At 39.9% G+C, this 22,541-nt stretch overlaps 1 protein-coding gene across 2 annotated transcripts in view; it reads left to right on the top strand.

The window, feature by feature from the left end:
* LOC117299832 (ATP-citrate synthase-like) overlaps positions 1 to 22,541 on the top strand; it is a 58,257-nt gene that overhangs the window by 17,928 nt on the left and 17,788 nt on the right. Inside the window, exons 6-21 of one of the 2 annotated variants that reach the window (XM_033783378.1) lie at positions 702 to 781; positions 2,301 to 2,428; positions 3,500 to 3,618; positions 4,841 to 5,039; positions 5,797 to 5,914; positions 6,749 to 6,897; positions 9,327 to 9,356; positions 13,153 to 13,302; positions 13,647 to 13,753; positions 14,907 to 15,075; positions 15,788 to 15,892; positions 16,707 to 16,903; positions 17,415 to 17,496; positions 17,913 to 18,151; positions 18,467 to 18,560; positions 19,664 to 19,818. In XM_033783378.1, the coding sequence (XP_033639269.1) occupies positions 702 to 781; positions 2,301 to 2,428; positions 3,500 to 3,618; positions 4,841 to 5,039; positions 5,797 to 5,914; positions 6,749 to 6,897; positions 9,327 to 9,356; positions 13,153 to 13,302; positions 13,647 to 13,753; positions 14,907 to 15,075; positions 15,788 to 15,892; positions 16,707 to 16,903; positions 17,415 to 17,496; positions 17,913 to 18,151; positions 18,467 to 18,560; positions 19,664 to 19,818 (2,121 nt within the window). The remainder of the gene's footprint in view (positions 1 to 701; positions 782 to 2,300; positions 2,429 to 3,499; positions 3,619 to 4,840; positions 5,040 to 5,796; positions 5,915 to 6,748; positions 6,898 to 9,326; positions 9,357 to 13,152; positions 13,303 to 13,646; positions 13,754 to 14,906; positions 15,076 to 15,787; positions 15,893 to 16,706; positions 16,904 to 17,414; positions 17,497 to 17,912; positions 18,152 to 18,466; positions 18,561 to 19,663; positions 19,819 to 22,541) is intronic. The other variant, XM_033783379.1, reaches the window with a different exon arrangement.

Below are 22,541 nucleotides of genomic sequence, written 5' to 3'. Positions count from 1 at the left end.
AAGTTTTGAACTGTACAAGATTGACTACAAAATGTTGATGAATTTGTTTAAGAAAACGTTTACAAATCGTGCTTTCCTTAAATGCACTGGGGTGGATTTCACAAGGACTAGTCTCATCTAGACTTACGTGTAGGACGAGTTACTCGTCCTAACTTAGGACTACCCATACGTTTTTAATATCTCCAGTCCTAAGTTAGGACTGGTCCTAACTCTTTGTGAAATCAACCCCTGGACACCTTTGGAAATTGTCAAAGACCCGAATTCTCACTCGGTGTATCCCAACATCTGTGAAAACCTTGACTCAATTTGTCATCAAAAATGTAAGAGAATAATGAAAGAAGAAACACCCTTGTTGCACAAATCTGTGTGCTTTCAGATGCTTAACAAAATGATTCAGGCCTGAAGTCTTTTATTATTTTAGTAAGAAATACCTCTTTCTCAAAAATGTTTAATACTTTCAACAGCTTCCATTACTCGTTACCAAGGAAGTTTTTATGCTACCAATTATTTTGAGTAACTACCAATAGTCTCCAGTCAGCCAGTGCTTTTAAAAGGTGGTTTCACCAGTTTGTTTTTCCTACTGGAAAAGTTGAAAGGTTGAAGTTGAAAGGCAAGGGGAGTTTGCTCCTCTTTTCCATTGGAAAAAATTGAATTTCTGCCGACAGAAAATTTTACACAATTTATTTTGTCTTTCTTTACAGTATGATTGCCAAGTTTGTGGAGGCACTTTACAAACAATACAGAGATCTCTACTTCACTTATTTGGAGATTAACCCTCTGGGTAAGTACGTAATGATAATCACTGTCCCCTCGTCTGTGGACCTTTAGAAGGGCTGAAGTTTTGGGTAAAGTTCCACAGGGCTTGTATCTCAAAATGTTTGCTGGACCAGAATTTATTTTGCTAGACCAGAATCTTCATGAGAAAGAGCTTCCCACACTTGAGCAAGCACTACAAGGAGAAGATTGTAATAATGATAAGATCGAAGTCTTATATAGCGGTCGTATCTACCAAACAAGGTGCTCAAGCGTGACACTTGTGTCCTTAAGCAAGACACATAACCATTGCTTCGTCCTTCGGATGGGACGTAAAGCCGTTGGTCCCATGTGTTGTGTAAACGCATGTAAAAGAACCCAGTGCACTTATCGAAAAGAGAAGGGGTTCGCCCCGGTGTTCCTGGCTGGATTGGCAGCATATTGCGCCACAGCACCTTGTAAACCATTACATGGTGCTTAAGGATTAGGTCTTATATATCAAATTTCGCCCCACTCCTTGCAGTAATAATACCTGGCGCTTTGTATCCTTTGGCAAAATGCGCGTTATAAATACGGTTATTATTATTATTATTATTACTCAAGGCGCTGAGTATATACAAACTTTCAGAAAGGTAGGTTATTGCAGTGATGAATTCTGAGACCCAATTATTTAGCACCTTCTAAGGGTTTACAAGGTGCTACGGCGCATACAGCAGCCACTGCCAGGAACACCGGGGCGAAACCCTTCTCTTTTCGATAAGTGCATTGGGTTCTTTTACATGCATTGCTCATGGGACCAACGGCTTTGAGTCCCATCCAAAGGACGAAGCAATGGTTAAGTATCTTGCTAAAGGACACAAGTGCCACGGCTGGTGATTCGAAGCCACACTCTGTTGATCAGAAACACCAGAGTTCGATTCGGTGCTCTTAACCACTCGGCCACAACACTTCCACTTATCTTATTTTGTTTTATGGGTCTGTATTTAAAAAAAAAATGCTATTTATGGAATTGTATTACCAGACTCATAGTCAACATTTGAACATTAATGTTTCTAAGAAATACATGTAGTGGCATATTATTACTCAGTTGAAAAACACCAGACTGCTGGACTTGTCTGGTCATGAGTGTTCTGGTCCGGGGCTAAAATCACCGGCCTCAGGCATGTTGTCAAGTGTCAAATTTGAGTCCTGTTTATACTTATCGTGCTTAAGGGGTCTAGTGCACCCAGGGCTCAAGCCCGAGGCCAGCTGTGTTGGCTTTGGGCGAGTGAATTACTTCAGAAGAGGATCAGAGCAAACTGATCGAAATGTTGAGTTGAAAACAACAGTTCTTTTCAGAACTACCCCAACACATTCAGAGATTATCGTTACATGGTGTTACCACAAAACTTTACTATACCGTATTTCTACCATGCAAAGTTTCAAATCCTACACAGCTTTAAATTGCTTTTAATAAAGTTAACTACTGCCTCCCAATACTTACATGATCATGCTGCTCTATTGAACTCAATTGAATGGTTTGTAAATTCTCCTTTGTCATGCTGCAGTGGTAACAGACAAGGTGTACATCCTGGATCTAGCCGCTAAGATTGACGCTACAGCAGAGTATATGTGCAAGGCCCAATGGGGTGATATTGACTACCCACCACCCTTTGGTAGAGAGGCATTCCCTGAGGTAAGATGTTAATTATGGGGTGTCGTGAAGAGGGGATAAGAGCATCGAACTCAAGATATGGTATTTGTTTTCAGCAGAGTGTGGGTTTGAATCCCAGTCGTGACACTTGTGACCTTGAACGAGACACTTAACCATAAGCTTCTCCCCACAGGGGTAAATGGGTACCTTTGAGGGCAGAGATGGTTCTTGTGATTGATTAACTTAGTGCGCAACATGTTTGCCAGCACAGGGTGTATACTCCACAGGGAGGTGAGATGGTTTCCTAACGAGAGGAATGATTTTAGGCCCAGTGAGCAGGGGTAATAATGTTGAAGCGGACCCGAGTGTCACTGCGTGACAAACCTGGAGAGCTATATAAGAAGCCACTGTTATTATTATGAATTGATTATGCTGATATCTATGTAGTTCTTTTAAAACCAAATCAAAATAATAGTGCTATCACTTAACAAGGCCCAGTATCGTGGCTCTGCTTATGGTAGAATTCTGCGCTTGCAGCCCCTGGAATTGTGTCCTTTACAGGCCAGAGTAAGAGCCCAATTTTGCGGTAAGCAGAGCCATGACATTTTGCCCGCATCCCTTCCATGGCAAAACAATCCAACTCGAATATTTGTAATTCTTTTATATCTTCTCATTTTTATGGCAAAACAGCCTTGCTACTTTTAAAATATCATTTCTCGTCCCTGTTCACTCACTCATTCGCATCGAGTTGTCCATATTTGTGCTGATATTCTCTGAATGACAGGGATTGCCACACAGCTCTGCCACCAAAAAGCAAGTCCTATACCACAGCCACGTTTTATCTAGCTGTTTGTCTTCCATTGGCCACCCCCCCCCTGCTAGGGATCTCCTGTTTTCTCTCCAAACAGGCTGACCAGACCATTCTGGCTGTCTTTAGCAGTGTCTAACAAACCTCAGCCTGTTTTGCTTCATTTTGTTAGTGAGCGTTAGCATTACGTTAGTTTAGTTTCACTGCAAAGCTAGTGCTTTGATGAGTTGATCATCATCTTGGATTAGTGTTTTATTTCTTCTGAACCCTTTGCTCACCCGTCTCTGTTTTTGGTCCAACCACAGGAAGCTTACATCGCTGACTTGGATGCCAAGAGTGGAGCATCCCTCAAGCTTTCCATCTTGAATCAACATGGCCGAATCTGGACAATGCTGGCAGGAGGTGGTGCTTCAGTTATTTACAGGTACAGTAAGAAAGCCACGATGGTGATATGGAGATCTTGGCCCAATTTCATAGAGCTGCTAAGCACACAAATTTGCTAAGCGTGAAATTTCTTCCCTGAAAAAACAGGACTACCAACCAAATTTCCATGTGATACTCAGGATAAGCAAACAACAGCTGAATACCAGTAACAAGCAATATGCAACGGATACAAATTTGGTTGGTAATCCTGTTTTTATCAAAGAAGAAATTTCATGCTAAGCAAATTGTTGTGCTTAGCAGCTCTATGAAATTGGGCCCAGGTTGGCCAAGTGGTGTCTTGCCCATCTATCACCTCTGTCATTGTCTGTGGACTCTGGTTTTGAGTCCTGCCTCGGACTGGAGCCTGGCATGTTGATTGGGTTTTCAGTCCCTACCTGATTTATCGGGTTTTTGTATTGTTCGTACCATGTATTACTGTGCTGTGTGCATTTTATGTGAGGTGCACACTGCACTGTGTTGTCCATGTTCCAAACTGGCAGACCATGGGCAGACAGTAGCCGAGTGTGGTTTTGGTTGGTGAGCCCATTAAAACAGCTATTTCTTTTTCTAATTTGATTTGGTTTATTACTTGATATTTAGTATTAAAAAGTCGCATCCCAAAGGTGATCCGCTGGCTGTCGCTTCCCAGGTTGTATCGTTAACTTGGGTGTGATTCCAGCAGCCGATTTCACGAAACGCTAGGATTAATCCTAACTCGAGTTAGAACGAGTAACCCGTCCTAACTTAAGATGGGTTCAATGCGTTCTATGTATTTGGATACGGAACCGAAACCCGTCCTAAGTCCTAAGATGAATTCTAAGTTAGGAAGAGTTTGGTGAAATCGACGGCTGGCTACACGGCAGTTAATGGTTGTATGGCTTCTGACGGGCACACTCGAACAAAGATATTGACTGATTGGGAGATGCCAACATACATGTAGGGTTAGTTAGCTCAGTTGGTAGAGCACCGGTACCTCAAACCGGAGGTCGTTGGTTCAAGTCTCGCTACAGTAAATTTGTCTTTGTTCAAACCCAAATTGTTTAAATTTACTCAGTTAGTTTTTTTCTTTGTTCAAACCCAAATTGTTTTAAATTTACTCTGTAAGTTTCCCTTGTGGTTTATTTCTTGATAATTTTCTAATTTGAAAACATTTTTCCATCAGCAAAACTTAGACTTTAACCCTTGTATTTCCGCACAATTTTCTCCTCCTTTAAAAACTCCAGTGACACAATCTGTGACATGGGTGGTGCGAGAGAACTGGCCAACTACGGGGAGTACTCAGGAGCACCCAGCGAGCAGCAGACCTATGAGTATGCCAAGACGATACTGAGTCTCATGACTCGTGAGAAACACCAGGAGGGGAAGGTACTCATTATCGGTGGGGGAATTGCCAACTTCACCAACGTGGCTGCAACCTTCAAGGTACTTGATTTTTAAAGGGAAGATAAACGTTTGGTAATCACTCTTAAAATTTAATGGTAATAGACCTTATGCATTGACGTCATCCAGCCGCCATCTTAGAGGTAAAGCGGTGACGAAAAAATGGAAACGCACAGATGTGTATGTGCGACGCACAGGATTGGCCTATCAACAACCTCCTTTTGACCTCTAGGTGCATAAGGTCTATAAAACAATTGGGTTAGAAGCCTACAGCAGCGTTGGAGAGTATAAAGCATTTTGAGAAACATTTCACTTCAAAGTAATGTGTTTATACAAAATGATAACAGTTTCTGTGCAAATCTGAGAAGCGTTACCAAGTATTGTGTATTCCTTTATGGATTATTCTGCCTGTGTGGACATATTTCAATATTCACTTAATATACCATACCTCATACTACATGTATTTTACTTTTATGTTTTTGACATAATGGTGCATCTTTGTATTGATTGACAGCATTGAAATAATAGTTACTAAATTCGCTCCAGATTTTCGGCGGTATCTCATAAACGCGACCTTTTGAAATGAAATTTTCAGATGGTTTCAGTTTTATTGTATACATCTACATTTATATAGGGTTAAAGCATTAGAACGGTTCCAAAAACCAAATGTATTCTGTGTCTTTAAGGAGCTCTTATAATGTCTTCTTCAGTATTACATGCCTTAATAAAGATTGATCTTGTAGGCTGGGATTTGAAATCACCCACATGATCTAACCCCCCTTTTTATTTTTTATTACAGGGTATTGTGAGAGCCCTGAAGGAATTCAAGACTAAGCTGATTGAGTACGGAGTGTCCATTTTCGTAAGGAGGGGTGGTCCCAACTACCAAGAGGGGCTGAGGGTGATGAGAGAATTAGGTAAGGCAAAGTACAGGTTTGGCAATTATCTTGAAAAAAAAAACATGTTTGGGTTTGAACAAAGAAAATTGACTCGAGTAGGACTTGAACCAACGACCTTTGGATTAACAAACCAATGCTCTACCCTGTGTTGGCATTTTCTCCATTAAGCCCGGTTCACACTTACTGAGAATTTGACATCACAACTCTGTTTCCACAACTCGATATTCGCAAGAGAGTTGAGCACAACTCAACCCCTGCGAATTATTCGTTGCATATTTATGTGACGTCAACTTTTTTTTTTCATTCGCAGGAAGTATGAACTGGGCTTTAGTCAATTTATTTATTCAGGGGTGCCAACAAATTGTATCAGTTTCAAGTTTCAGTTTTGAAAACAAAGTGGATATTTAGTGTGCACCGAACCTCCAAACAAATATTTCTGACTGAAATAGTTATAATTTCTAACTGGAATAATAACACTTATAGGCATCAGGTTGGCTCAGTGGTTTCTTTACCTGCCTTGCATCCCTGGACCCCAGTGTGAAACCCAAGCCCTGATGACTTTAGCTACCAGAGCTTGAGTCCAGTGTATTAAACCGCTCGGCCACAAAATGCTACAAATACTGTCAAAATAAAGAGACTATCATTTGAAGACTCTCAAACCTGTCACTCTGTCACAATGGTCCAGTGGTTAGACTGCAGGACTTGCCAAACTAGCCAGATAGATGGGAATGAATTAACTCTTCCAAAAAAATAGTAATACATGTACATACATTTTAAATAGAGAGCATCGCGACGATTCCAGAAGATTCTTAACTAGATCCAATCAAATCAAATTCTTTTATTGTATTTCAGGAAGTTCTCTGGGCGTACCGATGCATGTCTTCGGCACTGAGACCCACATGACGGCCATCGTTGGCATGGCGCTAGGCAAGCGTGAGATCCCCACCATGCCCACCCCGGGGGACCAGACCACTGCCAGTTTCTTACTCGCCGGAAGCGCCGTAAGTTTGTCTCCTTCTCCTTGTTCCGTTTATAAAAATCTCCCTCAGGAACTGACTTCATATTACCATAGACCGTTGTCACCCGGAGCCATCTATGTCTTATTCCCTGTATACACAATGACACCGACAGTTGTATTTCTCAGTTTATAAAAAGGCACCAGACTATTCTCCCCACCAGCCTCACTTTGGATACGTTGGTTTGAATGGAAGAAAAAAACAAGATGGCTGCCTCATGATAAAAGTCTGTTGCTCACATTTCCATTTTGGGATTATCTTTACCTCTGTCATAGACACAACAATTCATTTCCCATTATTTATGGTGTATGGAAAATTGTATACACAAACATTTTTTGAGGGGGACAGTGTAGTTTTTCCGGTAGGTATGAACACATGGGCATTGATGCAGCATCCATCAGCACTTGATTGCAGTTTGGTTTATTTCCCACCAACAATGCTGTTTCACCTATACAACCTCATTCCCTTTAAAGACACTGGACAATATTGGTAATTACTCAAAATAATTATTAGCATGAATCCTTACTTGGTAACGAGTAATAGGGAGCTGTTGATAGTATAAAACATCTTGAGAAACGGCTCCCTCTGAAGTGACGTAGTTTCGAGAATGAAGTAATTTTCCACGAATTTGATTTTGAGACCTCAGATTTAGAATTTGAGGTCTTGAAATCAAGCATCTGAAAGCACACAACTTCGTGTGACAAGGGTGTTTTTTCTTTTATAATTGAGCTCAAATTTTCACAGGTTTGTTATTTTATGCATATGTTGTAATTAGTATGTTTAGATACACCAGGTGGGAAGACTAGTCTTTGACAGTTACCAAAGGTTTACTAAGGTGTATGAAAGAAAAAACACCCTTGTCACACAAAGTTTTGTGCTTTCAGATGTTTGGTTTTGAGACCTCAAAATTTAATTCTGAGGTCATGAAATCAAGTTCGTTAAAAAGTACTTTTTTTCTCAAAAACTACGTTACTTCAGAGGGAGCTGTTTCTCACAATGTTTTATACTATCAACCTAAGGTTTTATGCCAATAATTATTTTGAGTAATTAATAATAATAATAATAATAATAATAATAATAATAATAATAATAATAATAATAATAGGACTTGAACCTGCGACCTCCGGACTAACATGGCGGCATTTGACAAACAAGCAGGCACTCTTACTAACTGAACAAAGATATTAACAAAATAAGGAGACTTGCTAGATAGCTCAGTTGGAAGAGCGTCGGCTTGTTAACCAGGAGGTTGCTAGCCTAAGTCAAGGCGCATGTGGCACCCCCAGATGTTGCACGACTCCAGATATCTTGCACGCAAAAACAAAAAAACGCGAGTGGCAATGCCGCGAAGAGCCTTTACCAACTCGTTTCGGGGCCTTGTGTTTCTCTTTTCTTTTTTCTAGGGTTTTTGGTGGGAGAAATGTAATGCATAATGCATGAGCGTGATGAGTTGTTGGTTAATAAGAAGACACAATAGATATTAGATCACACATGACACACCGCGTGCATGCCCCAATACCCATACATGCAGTTACGCAAACATTCCTTGTTCCTCAAGGATAATGGCATGCTGAAAAGTCACGTGCTGAGGTCAACACACAGAAATTGCATATATATGAATAACTGATAAGGTAAACGAGTTGGTAATGGCGCTTCAAGGCTTCGCTGCTCGTGCTGGTCTTTTTCCGGACATGACATCTGGGGGTGCCGCCGCCGTGAGCGCCTTGATTAAAGGCTAGGAGGTTGTAGTCCTGCTCTAGTCAACTGTCTTTGTTTAACCGCAAAATTACACCTTTTTTCTTCTTCAAAGAACTCATGTTTGACTCGCACCTCTTTGCAATAACCACATTAAGGAATTCACATCTCAAGAGCATAGCATTTAGAAGTGATATTTACTTTTGTCACATATACTTTCTTGTGGCGATCTTTTTTCGCAACACTGGACACGTTTGGTAATTCAAAGACCAGTATTCTCATTTGGTGTATCTCGCAACATATGCACAAAATTAAAAACCTGTGAAAATTTGGGCCCAATTGGTCATCGCATCAACACTCTTGTTGCATTACTTTGTGTGCTTTCAGATGCATAATAAAAGGCTTCAGCCAAAGTCTTCTATTATTTGAGTGAAAAATTACCTCTTTCTCAAAAACTATGTTACTTCAGAGGGAGTCGTTTCTCACAATGTTTTATACCATCAACTGCTCTCCACTGCTCATTACTTGAGTTAGTTTTTATGCTAACAATTATTTTAAGTAATTACCAATAGTGTCCAGTGCCTTTAATATTTTACCCTTTTTGAGTGTGATTGATCTGATGTATGATTTGATACTCTTATTCGATAACAGTTTTGTTTGCATGTCACTCACCCATTGCTTTTTTTTCCTTCGCTCACAACAAACGCTTTCCAATGCAGTCTAAAAAGACTGTGGGCAGCCCGGACGAAGTAAGTCATAACTCTGGTCGTGTTTGTCATGTATTGTGGTAGCAATCCAGTTTTTATTCCACAGTATTTGCTTTCATTTTGTCATTTCTGTCTGAGATAACAAACATATCATAAAGCCCAGTTGAAACACAAATAGATCTTAACTCGTTATTTTGTTCTGTGCTCGTCATTCTGTTCAATTGGTTATATTGTTTAACAATTGGCCATAAGCTGAGGTTTTGGTTTTTCGATGGACCGTTTCTCATTGGGGCACTCTAAGCAATCCCACTTTTGGGTCGCTCTCCTGCTCTCCATTACAAATTTAATGGTCAGGTTGGCCTAGTGGTATCTTTCCTCGTCTTCCACCTGTAGGACCCCAATTGGAATCATGCCAAGACACTACACTCCACTTTTATGCTTCGCTTTTTTCATTTGCTTCACTTTCGTCCTGCCATGCTGGCTCCATTTTTATCTGGGCCCAATTTTATGGCTCTGCTTACCGCCGAATTCTGCGCTTACGAACACGATTCCCGCTTACGTGCAAGCGCCAAATTTTTGCGCTTGCCTTGTAAGCGTAGAATGCCTAGTAACGTGGAGTAACGTGGAGTAACGTGAAATAGGCTTGCCGTAAGCGCCTATTCTGTGCTTTCGGTAAGCAGAGCCATGAAATTGGGTCCTGCTCTGTTACTAAGTTTCTATAATCCAATTTATTGTTCAATTAAAGGAATCACGTTGCTTCGGATCGGTCGAGTTGGTCTTTGAAAAGCGTTTGAAACCGTTTGTTATGAAATGCAAATGGTTAGATAGATAATTGAAAAGTAGAATATAATGATCCACACAAACATGCCTCGAAATTGCATGGTTTTCCTTTCATGTCGCGAAGAAACACGTTCAGCCATTTTGTGGGGTAAAAATTTTGACTCCATAAAATGGCCGACCGTGTTAGTCCGGGACGTAAAAGGAAAACAGTGCAGTTTCCAGTGATACTTGTGTGGATTATTATATTCTACTTTAAAAATGTCTTTCTAACCATATGCATTTCATAACAAACGGTTTCAAATGCTTTTCCAAGACCAACTTGAACGATCCAAGGCAACGTGCTTCTTAATAGCCTGTAATCATCGACATATCTGTATCATTACCATGATTACCCTGAGTCAGTGTGAAATAAATGTTGTTGTTCCTCTGCGGGTTTTCAGTCTCTACCAGACTGCTTGGGTTTTCCCTGGAATAAACTATCTGGGGGTTTTCCTCCCACATCTAATACTGAAACTGATTTCCTTGTCCTCTCTCCAATGGATTCTTGGCTAGGTTCAGTGATCAGAATCAATGTTCTGACAGTTCTTGGCCTCACAACCAGAATAAATGAAAATGAAATCAAGCACATCATTTCTGAAAACTGACTTTCTGATCAAAACCAGATCAATCTGAAAACCAGGGCCCAGTTTCATGGCTCTGCTTACCGTAAGCACAGAATCGGCGCCTACGGAAGCAGGGAATTCTGTGCTTACGACAAGCATATTTCACGGGTTAGCGGCGAATTTGGGCTTCTGCGCGTGCGTACTCCACGTTACTAGGCATTCTACGCTTACAAGGTTAGCGCAGAAATTTGGCGCTTGCACGTAAGCGGGGAATCGCGATCGTTAGCGCAGAATTCGGCGGTAAGCAGAGCCATGAAATTGGGCCCAGATATTGTTTCCTGTAGTCAATATAGCGAGAGTCACCATGGATTCGCCCATCATTTCTCGATGTCAAATCACAAAAACCATTTAGAATCTTATGTTGCTTCCATGCAGACAAAAACTTACATTGTTTGCAGTAGCTATTGTACACTCAATAGTTGTCCACTTGTAACAAATTTTTTTACTAATATTCTCTGTTATTTTGTTATTGTTGAAAATTAACTGTTTTTCAATCCTAAAAACTAACTCTTTCACTTGGTGTTGAATTGTGTTTGAAACTGTTGTCTTGCATGTAAACTACATGTACCCACCACGTGTACACAGCTGGCTCAGTGCCATGAGCATCACTTGTGGTGGATACCGGCGTACTATAAGTGTTCTTCTTATTATTATTAATATTATTATTATCACACAAGCGTGAGTGGAATACGGAAAAATATAGCGCTTCTGCGTCCCATATCCAACGAGGCCGAAACGTATTTATCTTCAAGCAAACTTGGTGCATGACATAGAACACACAAGACGCATGGTAGTGATATTAGCCGTGCAATATAGGTTTTTATCACCACTCCATTCTGCGAATCTGATTGGAGGAATAGCGCGTACTTGAAGATAATTATTATTATTATTAGTGCTGTACTGTCCCACCCTTTATTTGCAATTTCATGTTTGTATTGAATCGAAAAGGCCTTAGTTATCAAAATTGTGCGAAAAACAAGAATATAAATATTAAATAACCAAACACCAAAGACAATTTTTTCCCCAACAAATTTGTTGTTTTTACTGACCCAAAAGGGAAGATTATCACCAGTATATGTAATATTTACAGGCATTTCAGTAAAGGTTTAACCCATCTTATATAATCTATTCAATTGTGTTAATGACATGCTAATTAACCGGAGCTTTGCATGTGGATTTGGGCTCTCAGTTCCTACCTGATTTTGTAGGGGTTTAAAATAAAGAGCTAATAAAGGATGATCTCAATATGTCAACTATTACCTTTTTATGGACTAATAGACATCGTAGATACCGGTTTATAACCATTTTACCCTCAAAATTTGCATTTAGTAATCAATCACTCGAGTCAAAAATGCACCCCGCCGCGCGGCTTTTTCAGTCAAGAGTCAAAAACTGCTTATAATCTGTTATCCTGATCCCTTGATGCCAGTGACGATTTCCCCTGATTCGGTCTGAACACAGTTCTCCAGCTTTGGCAAACTGAGGGCGCTATTTTCCACATCAAATAGCCGCCACTGACGTCACGATTCCTTTGTCGCGCCGGTTTGTTTGACCCCGCGTTTTTCAGAATTTTGGCTCGGAGCAATCTGGAGAAAACCCCTTTTCACCATGTTTTTGGTCTTAAAAGACTTGTTATATTTTTTTAATGTTTCCTATGGACTCCAGCTATAAGAAAAATAAAATATCTAGATATTTGAGATCATCCTTTATTGGCTGTTTAACCATTTAAGTTTGTCCTCCCACATCAAAAACTGAACAACTATTCCTGTTTCCTTATCGCAATCTTGGGGTTGGTGCTTTCACTGTTGGTGGTGCTTTCACTGTTGGTGCACTGAAATAGATAGATGGAGTATGTTGCTAAAAAGGGTTAAGAGCACCGGACCCAAGCTCTGGTGTTTTGGACCAGCAGTGAGTGGTTCGAGTCCAAGTCATGAAACTTGTGTCCAAAAGCAATCCCCTTAACCAATTTGAATTGCTTTGTCCTTCGTATGGGGCGTAAATCTGTAGGTCCATGTAAAAGAACCCAGTTACTACACTCGCTAATTTGTCCCGGTGTGTTTGGCAGTGGCTGCTGGATGCGCCACAGCACCTTGTAAACCCTTCTAAGGTGCTACATCAAATTTGGTTTTATAATTTCAGAAATGTCAAAAAATCTTTGAATGTTTCTGTCTACTCAAGCGCCTTGAGTACCTTATTGGTAGATACTTGCGCTATAACACTATCATGTTTTTGTTATTATTAAATTAAAAAAATGAATACAAATGATTAAATTTTGTTCCACTTTGGGTGTGGGGAAAGACTCTTTAAAAGTCTGATGTCTAAACTTGACATTAGGGAAATCACCTTTTTAATCAAGGTTTTAACTAAGTCGCACTAATCCATCCTCTCTGCTACAGGAAAAGCCCTTGCCTAAACCCTCAGCGGATGGCGCTAAGAGTAGTGCGCCCTCTAGTGACCAGGGAGGACAGAGTCAAGCAGCCGGTGGAGTCGCAGAGGCTGGTGGTGATGCAGGAGCCAAGAGGCAGCTGTTCACCAATCAGACCAAGGTGAGTCGGGAGTCTTGTGGTAATTTTTTTAATTTGTGGCATATTTTCCGCATAAATTCAACAGCTGAACTAACAGCACTCTAATTTGTTGAGTCAAATTTTTGACTCCACAAAATGGCTGGTCGTGTTAGTTCGCAAAGTAAAAGGAAAACCACACAATTTCGAGGTTGTTTGTGTGGATTCTTGTATCTTACTTTTAAAACATCTTTCTAGCCATATGCATTTCGTAATAGACTGTTTTAAACGCTTTTCATAGACCAACTAGCTTTTCATAGACCAACTTTCCAAGGCAATGTGTCCCTTTAATTAACGTTTTCGATAAACAATTTTTTTTGCTTTTACAGTCATTTCTGTATGGAATGCAACCACGAGCCGTACAAGGCATGCTGGATTTCGACCACTCCTGCAGACGTGAAGAGCCCTCTGTTGTCGGCATGATTTACCCATTCAGGTCAGTTCCTAGACTGGTCCTCACTCTTTATCTACAAAGAACAAGAGAGGCACTGGTCTTACAGGCTTTCCACATCTGTGTTATGATTGGACCGAGGTGTATATTTAATCCACTGTGTAGTATGTGTTCGTACGTGTGAATGGACTCTGGATCTCTGTGTGTCTATTGTAAGGATCGGTACATTCGCTCAAGGCTGGTATCTGGCATAATTCACAAGCCTCAAAGTGTGTCATCAGATGTTCAGGCTAGTCAGTTCCTTGACCATTATTGCTGCGTCCTTCGGACTGGATGTTAATCCTTTATTTGGCCCCTTGTGTTGTGTAATGCACTTTTAATAGAACCCAGTGCACTTATAAAAAAAGAGAAGGGGTTAGCCCGTTGTTTCTGGTTTGATTGGCTCATGTTGCGCCACAGCACCTTGTAAACCATTACATGGTGCTATGTAAAGGAATTGATCTTATGATTCATAAGCGTAGTTCCACAAAACCTGGCAGTAAATACTAAGGGAATCAATGTGTGGTGAAGAGGTTTTCAACTAGTGGTTTAAACTCGCGCCGAGGCCTGGACTTGATCATTTTACAGAGACGAAGTCGAGGTAAAATTATCAAGAACCAGGCCTTGGCGGGTTTAAACCACTAGTTGAAATTCCCATTCATAAATACTTTTTCGGTCAAAAAACATCAACACTTTTTGGTCAAAAGGTAAAATAAATGCAAAAATTATAATTGTTCAATGATTTCTTTCAACACAACACCCCTCCAGCTTTGAAATGGTATAAAAGGCCATCGGGTAAACAACTCAGAGATGCTGTGCGCGTCGCGCGTATCGCGTGAGTGTGGCACAACTGTTTCAGCCGTTGCTCTCGACTAACTGGAATGAAGAAAATGTCTTATACGCACAGGTGCAAGCTCGCGTGTCACGCCCATGTTTCAAGACTTTTTACTGGTGTTATATCATCCGTTCAAACAACCTCTTGTGATGCCCTCTCGACCAATCAGAATGGTATTTAGGTATTTATGAATGAATATTGAAGCGCCTTGACTGTCACTGAATGATGGATTTGAGAGCTATATTAGAAGCCTTAATTTTTATCATTAATATTATTGTTAAGCCACCAGGTCTAATCCCCAGCCTTTGTGTTTGTTTTTCCCAGTGGTGACCACAAGCAGAAGTTTTACTGGGGTCACCGTGAGATCCTGATACCTGTCTATAAGAGCATGGAGAAAGCCATGAAAACCCACCCCGATGTGGATGTGGTCATCAACTTTGCCTCTCTACGGTCTGCATACGACAGCACCGTTGAGGTATTACAGTACCCTCAGGTAAGGAGCAAGGTTTAAAAAGATTGTGTATTTGTGGGGATTCGTGGCTGAGCAGCTTATATTATTGTTTAATGGCTTATTTTATTTTATTTGAATAAAAAACAACCAAAAGGTTGACACAGTTAAGAAAACTGAAATTGACAATAACCGGGTTAAATCTATACATACACACAAAAGCGTTTTTAAGAAAATAGAGCATCAAACTTAAGTTCTGGAAGTTAAAGCCCAGTTCAAACTTCCTGCGAATACGAACGTTATACAACAAATACACAATGAATAATTCGCAACAGTTGAGTTGTGCTCAACCTCTGCGAAACATTCGCTGCAAAAACGTCACAACTCGCCTCACATTCGCATTCGCTCGAAGTATGAACCTTTGGTCATCAGGGTGTGGGTTTTTGGAATTCCGGTTAGGACACTTGTATCCTTGAGCAAGGTGCTTTACCGTTATTGCTTCTCTTCACCAGGGCTTAAGAAATGGGTACCTGTGAGGAACCTAAGATTCAATCAAACGTTTCAATGGGCAGGAGATTTGCACAACACAAGCCGATTCTCAGAGCTTTTGAACATCAAGAAAAGTATTAAGTTAATATGTGTTCTGTATTTTTTCAATTCATCCTCAAACTGTACAGGTTTCTAGGAATCTGCTAAATTTAAAACACAGGGCTGCTTTGATGCAATTTTTATATCAATTTCTGTTTGTGTTTGTCAGATCCGTACCATCGCCATCATTGCTGAGGGAATCCCAGAAAACAAGACCCGAATGCTGATCCATCTTGCCCAGGAGAAAGGAGTTACAGTCATCGGTCCAGCTACGGTAGGTCAAAGGTCATAGGGTAAAACCCTCCCAGCCATTTTGGTTATATAACAAATAAGATTTTGATGTGTTGAATAATAACTACGATTCGGGTCCAAATACATAGAGCTGCTTAAGCTCAAAAAGTAGCTAAAGCACGGCGAAGTTGTGCTTACCAAAATAAGGTTACCTGCCAAGCTTCTACATCACATTGTGACCGGTATCATGTTCTTTGGTGCTTAGCAGAAAAATGTTAAGCAATATTTTCTGCTTAAAGGCAGTGGACACTATTGGTAATTACTCAAAATAATTAATAGCATAAAACCTTTCTTGATTATGAGTAATGGGGAGAGGTTGATGGTATAAATCATTGTGAGAAACAGCTCCCTCTGAAGTGACGTAGTTTTCGAGAAAGAAGTAATTTTCCACAAATTTGATTGCGAGACCTCAAGTTTAGAATTTGAGGTCTCGAAATCAAGCATCAGAAAGCACACAACTTTGTGACACAAGGGTTTTTTCTTTCATTATTATCTCGCAAATCCGACGACAGATTAAGCTCAAATTTTCACAGGTTTGTTATGTTATCCATATGTTGAGATACACCAACTGTGAAGACTAGTCTTTGACAATTACCAATAGTGTCCACTGTCTTTAAGCAGCTCAACGAAATTGGGCCTGGTTTAAACTGAATAACAATATTTTCATGTCCTGAGAACCAAACGTTGTTTCTTTGTTGTTGATTTTGTGTTTATTGTTGACAGCTGACCTTTCATTGTTGCCCCCTGACCTTTCATTTTTGACACCTGAACTTTCATTATTGACCCCTGACCTCCAGGTTGGCGGCATCAAACCAGGCTGCTTTAAGATCGGCAACACCGGAGGCATGCTTGACAACATCCTGTCCTCCAAGCTGTACCGTCCGGGGAGTGTGGCGTACGTCTCCCGATCTGGCGGTATGTCCAACGAACTCAATAACATCGTCTCACGCAATACTGATGGTGTGTACGAAGGCGTGGCCATCGGTGGTGACAGGTAAAGTAATCTGTAAAGTTGATTGATAGCTTAAAGGCACTGGACACTTATGGTTATTGTTGGGTGTATCCCAACAAATGCATAATATAACAAACCTGTGAAAATTTGGGCTCAATCGGTCATCCAAGTTGCAAGAGAACGCTGAAAGAAAAAACACCCTTGTTGCACACAATAAAGCTTTCCAGCTGCCTACAAAAGGCTTCAGGCCTGAAGTCTTTAAATATTTGAGTTTGAAATTACCTCTTTCTTAAAAACTATGTCACTTCAGAGGGAGCCAGTTCACACAATGTTGTAGACACTATCAGCAGCTCTCCACTGCTCATTACCAAGTAGATATTTTACTAACAATTTGTTTGAGTAATTACTGTAGTGTCAAGTGCCTTAAAAAGGCAAAGCATACCTTTGGTTTTTTTAACCATTCGATTCCTTTTAATCCTATATAAATGCAGATGTGTGCAAAAAACTATCATTACCTGTTCCTACTTTAATCTTAATTTTTGTATCTCGACAGGTACCCAGGAACAACCTTCATTGATCATCTTCTGCGATACCACGATGACCCCAATGTCAAAATGCTGGTCATGCTGGGGGAGGTAAGTTCAGCTTTAGGCAGGAATGGTTCACTCGATGTACATGGTTTATTTGGTCAAATGTGCAATTCGTTGTAATTGCATGGTGTCGTGTTGCACACTAGACAGTCATAAAATTCAACTTGACTTTATACTTGAGTGGTGCTGTCTATGAGCAAGTTGGAGTACACACATTTAATTGACCCGTGATTGACCGCTGACTCCCAACAGACATGCGCAGTGACGTACTCACTAGAACGACTCCTTTGGAAGACTAGTCAACACTTCCATTGGCTTCCGCCTTTTTGCTTCAGTATCACTGGTTCCCTTCTGCGCTTTACACATATAAGCATGGAACAGGCTATCAGGGTGTTATAAAGATCCATATCTTTGTTAACTGTTTCTTTAGTATCAATATTGTGCATCTTTTTCTCGTCAAGGTTGGTGGTGTGGAGGAGTACGAAATCTGCAAGTCTATCGAGACTGGTCGCATGAACAAACCGGTAGTGGCATGGTGTATTGGAACGTGCGCTACAATGTTCACGTCAGAGGTTCAGTTTGGGCACGCCGGAGCATGCGCCAACGCGGAGAGTGAGACTGCAACCGCTAAAAACCAGGCGCTGAGAGTCGCTGGAGCATACGTCCCAAAGAGCTTCGACGACCTCGGCGAGAAGATTGGGTAAGATTTCACTGACATGAAAGAGTCTTAAAGTTATTTAAGAAATTAAATAATAATGTGAGAGTAATTTTGAGAAAGCATTTACACATAAATACCAGTTTGTCCTTTGTGGTGTTATGCGACAAAAGTCAAGCGTGCTGTGGCACATTTCCAAATATTCTTGAAAATTACAATCATTACCGGTTATTACCTCAGAATTGTACTATTTATGCCCTCAACCTGGATTTGTTGATGTGACCAATTATAGCATTTTAAGTCTCAAATAAACTTCAACTCATTCTGATTTTCTGGGGTGTTTCTGTTTGTTTTGTTTAGGGAAGTGTACAATAGATTGGTAGCAGAAGGAGTCATCGTACCCAAGCCAGAGATCCCCCCACCAACAGTCCCAATGGACTACTCCTGGGCAAGGGTAAGTCAACGTCGGCGCATCTGTGTGGCTTTTTGCTTAGTAGACTGGAACACAAAATCTGCAAATGGGACCACTAAGTGTTCAATGGCAAACACTGAGTGTTCAATTGGAAACTCTGAATGTTCTTTCATAGTGTTCTTTCATTGAGAACACCAAGTGTTCAATTGAGAACACCAAGTGTTCAATTGAGAACACTGTGTGTTCCATTGGAAGCACCAAGTCTCCTATTGAGGACAGTAAGTGTTCCATTGAGAACACAAAGTGTTCCATTGAGAACACTAAGTTTTCCAATGAGAACACCAAGTGTTCCATTGAGAACAACGAGTATTCCATTGGAAACACTAAGTTTTCGAGAACACAAGGTGCTTCATTTGACCTGCTTAGTATTCAAAGATGAATGCATGTTGTACTGGGAACTATTATGGGTTCAGCCGTCGATTTTCACCAAACTCTTCCTAACTTGGGATTAATCTTAGGACTTAGGACGAGTTAAGTTCCGTATCCGAAGACGTAGGACGCATTGAACCCATTCTAAGTTAAGAGGGGTTACTCATCCTAACTCGAGATAGGATTAATCCTAGCGTTTTGTGAAATCGGCTGCAGGAACATCTGGTGTCCCCTAAGGTCTTTGTTTAAGTAGGAACAACAGACGTTTTAAAAAAAAAACAGCTGCCGTTTCCATTGGAAGTATAAATAATCCTTCTATGAACAGGGCCCAATTTTATAGCGCTGCTTAGTGGCCGATGTTTTGCTTACTGTGCAATTTCTATTTCATAGCGCTGCTAACTGTTAGCACACGAAAAGGCATGCCAACCTTCCGGTGCTTACCGCACAAAAATAAATGACGTCACAATGCAAATCCATGGTAAACACGCAATATGGCCGCCCAATTTTTCTGCTAACCTGTGAAATACGCTAAGGCTTAAGCAAATTTGTCTGCTACAGTAAGCACGCAATTTTGCTTACCGTTAAGCAGCGCTATGAAATTGGGCCCTGGTGTTTCAGAAAGGTATTCCTCATATGTACCTTTCAAAAGTTAACAACATTCAAATCCACTACCTGAAGTAACACTACTGTGTTTTGTGTCCCATGACTGTTTTCAGGAGCTTGGATTGATCCGCAAGCCAGCCTCATTCATGACGAGCATCTGTGACGAGAGAGGTCAGGAACTGATCTATGCAGGAATGCCAATTACGGAGATCTTTAAAGAAGAGATCGGGATCGGAGGTGTGCTGTCTCTCTTATGGTTTCAAAGAAGGTAGGTTAAAGGCAGTGGACACTACTTGTAATTACTCAAAATAATTATTAGCATAAAACCTAAATTGGTAACAAGTAATGGGGAGAGGTTTGATAGCATAAAACATTGTGAGAAACGGCTCCCTCTGAAGTAACGTAGTTTTCGAGAAAGAAGTAATTTTCCACGAATTTGATTTTGAGACTTCAGATTTAGAACTTGAGGTCTCGAAATCAACCATCTAAACGCACACAACTTCGTTTGAAAAGGGTGTTTTTTTCTTTCATTATTATCTCGCAAGTTTGATGACCGATTGAGCTAAAACTTTCACAGGTTTGTTGTTTTATGCATATGTTGAGATACATCGACTGTGAAGGCTAGTCTCTGACAATTGCCAATAGTGTCCACTGCCTTTAAAAAAGCTTTTGTATTGCAGGGGATGATTCAGTCATTAGCCTTCTGTGAAAATACTTGTCAAAAAAGCTGCGGGCTTGTCAATTTGTTTTAAGGTAGTTTGGTGGGCCAGTCAAACTTGACTCTAACATGCACAATGTACATGTACAGGTAGCCCACAGTGCTAGTCAAATACTAGCTGTAAAAAAAACATATCTGTTTACTTTTGTACATCTGTTGATTTCCTTTTTCAGCACATAGGGACCTCACGGTGATATGCGCTCTATAAGAATGGTTTTAATTATTACTCTTATTATTGCTATTATTTTTATTAAAGACCTGCTTGAACGAAAATATCAAGTCGTGAACTTTGCTGTATTCCACTTAAAATGTTTTCGATGAATAAGGAAATCGAGTCATATGATTATAAATAGGTTTCAATTGTGTACAAAAAACAATCATTTTGTATGCCCTTGTCCAGAGCTTTTCTGCGAGATTTGCGAAAAGCCCTGTTACGTAATCACTCTCAAAACGTCATAAGTAGATTAAGCCGCTTTGTTGCAGCGTGGATGTATAACAAAGCAAACTCCCACAAAAGACGTCAGCGGCATTGTCCTTTGACGCCCGCTCTCAACGGCAGAAGTGTTTTTAGTTTTTCAAAAAACCTTTAGGTAGGGGCCTGATTTTTTATTTGATAATTATGAAAAGTTCAGAAGTGTACATGTATCAAAATTACATTAAAATGGTGAACAAGTGCATTATAAACAAGTAAAAATACCATTTCTGTTGAAAACATTCCGCTCAGGTAGGTGTTTAACCTACTTCTTTGAAATTATAGCGTGTGATTTTCAATGCATTTTATTCTGATATGGTTGTCAAAATTGCTTCAAATGCAAGGTTGACGTGTCAAATGAAAAAATAAGCACAAGGACTGCATCCCACTGAAACGTTTATGTCTGTTAGTGCTCAAAGTTGAACAAGAGATTTGACATGGGGTAGCTTCAGAAAACCGTAGAAAAACAGTGGTGGCTTTCTGATGGGCCACCATTTGTTTGAATTCAATCCCAGTTGATCTTTTAATTTGTATTTATTGTTATTTCCGCTGTGTGTAACATTTGTATTATTTATTTGCTTGCTTTTATACCTATGTTTGAACATTTTAATATTGATGGTTGATTTTTGGCAGTCTGAACCTTTTTGTTACAGAAAGCTTTTGTTTCATCCTCGGTCTAGCGGTCTCCACATTATTGACTGATTGAATTGGTTTATTGCTATTTATATACAAGTATACAATTGAAATTGCGTTATAAATTTTTTTTTTTTTTTAATTTGAATTTGAATTTTTTATTATTCCATTATGCAACAAAAAACATACAAATACAAAAAATCACAGGAAAAGCAAACAACAGGATAAAACACAGTAAACAAGAAAACCACGGTCAGAAGACAAACGAGAATGGACAACAAAAAGACAAAGGACTAGACAGTACCAACTAGACATCTACACACCAGATAAACAAATATAAACCGGGCAGAAAATACTAATTAAACCATATTAACCCATTTTTTGTTATGGTGATCGAGTGATCCATAAATTTATTGTTGTTCAAACTGTACTAATTTTTATTCTGATGTTTTACTTGTCCATCTGTATGTTTATTCTGTACATTTAATTTTGTTGTTCTTCCTTCCCTCTGACCCTCTATGATCTTTCAAGTAAGAGAGACCGTTGTGTTGTTGATTTCAAAGTGTGCATATTTGAATTGTATATTACCATTGATGTGTTATTGACAGGTGCAATTTTCTTTTTGTGTTCTTTTCGTACTGTACCCATCCATGTTTTCTTAGATATTGCATTTGTGTTGTATTTCTCTACCACATGTTCTGGATTTCTCCTTAGCTTTAGGCTTACTTTTAAATGTTGGCTATTGTACATGTGTATGTTATTGTTTGTATTTAAGCGCAATGAGCCCTTTGATGGATTTGTGCGCTTTATAAGTTTCATTATTTTTATTATTATAACTACATGTATATTACTGTTCTGTGGATTCTGACTGGCATTTTCTAAATGAAAGATAAAGTCAAAACAGGGGGACCGACAATAAACTGTTAGATAGCTCAGTTGGTAGAACACAAAACACCAAGAGATCACAGATTTAATCGCGCTCTTTTTCTTTGTTGACTCCAAACTTAATAATAATATCAATAAGACTTGTAATGGGCACATATCCACCCTGCTGGGTGTTCAAGGCACAGACCCTGCAAGGTCTTAAACGCACATTTAAAATCAATTCACTACTCTTTTGTTCCAAATCTTAAATACCTTTTTGTTAAAAACCATTACAATGTAGGAA

The sequence above is a fragment of the Asterias rubens genome, chromosome 15 (assembly GCF_902459465.1).
Source record: "Asterias rubens chromosome 15, eAstRub1.3, whole genome shotgun sequence".
Taxonomy (NCBI): domain Eukaryota; kingdom Metazoa; phylum Echinodermata; class Asteroidea; order Forcipulatida; family Asteriidae; genus Asterias; species Asterias rubens.
The sequence above is the reverse complement of the archived record's forward strand: the minus strand, read 5'-3'. Positions and strand labels throughout refer to the sequence as shown.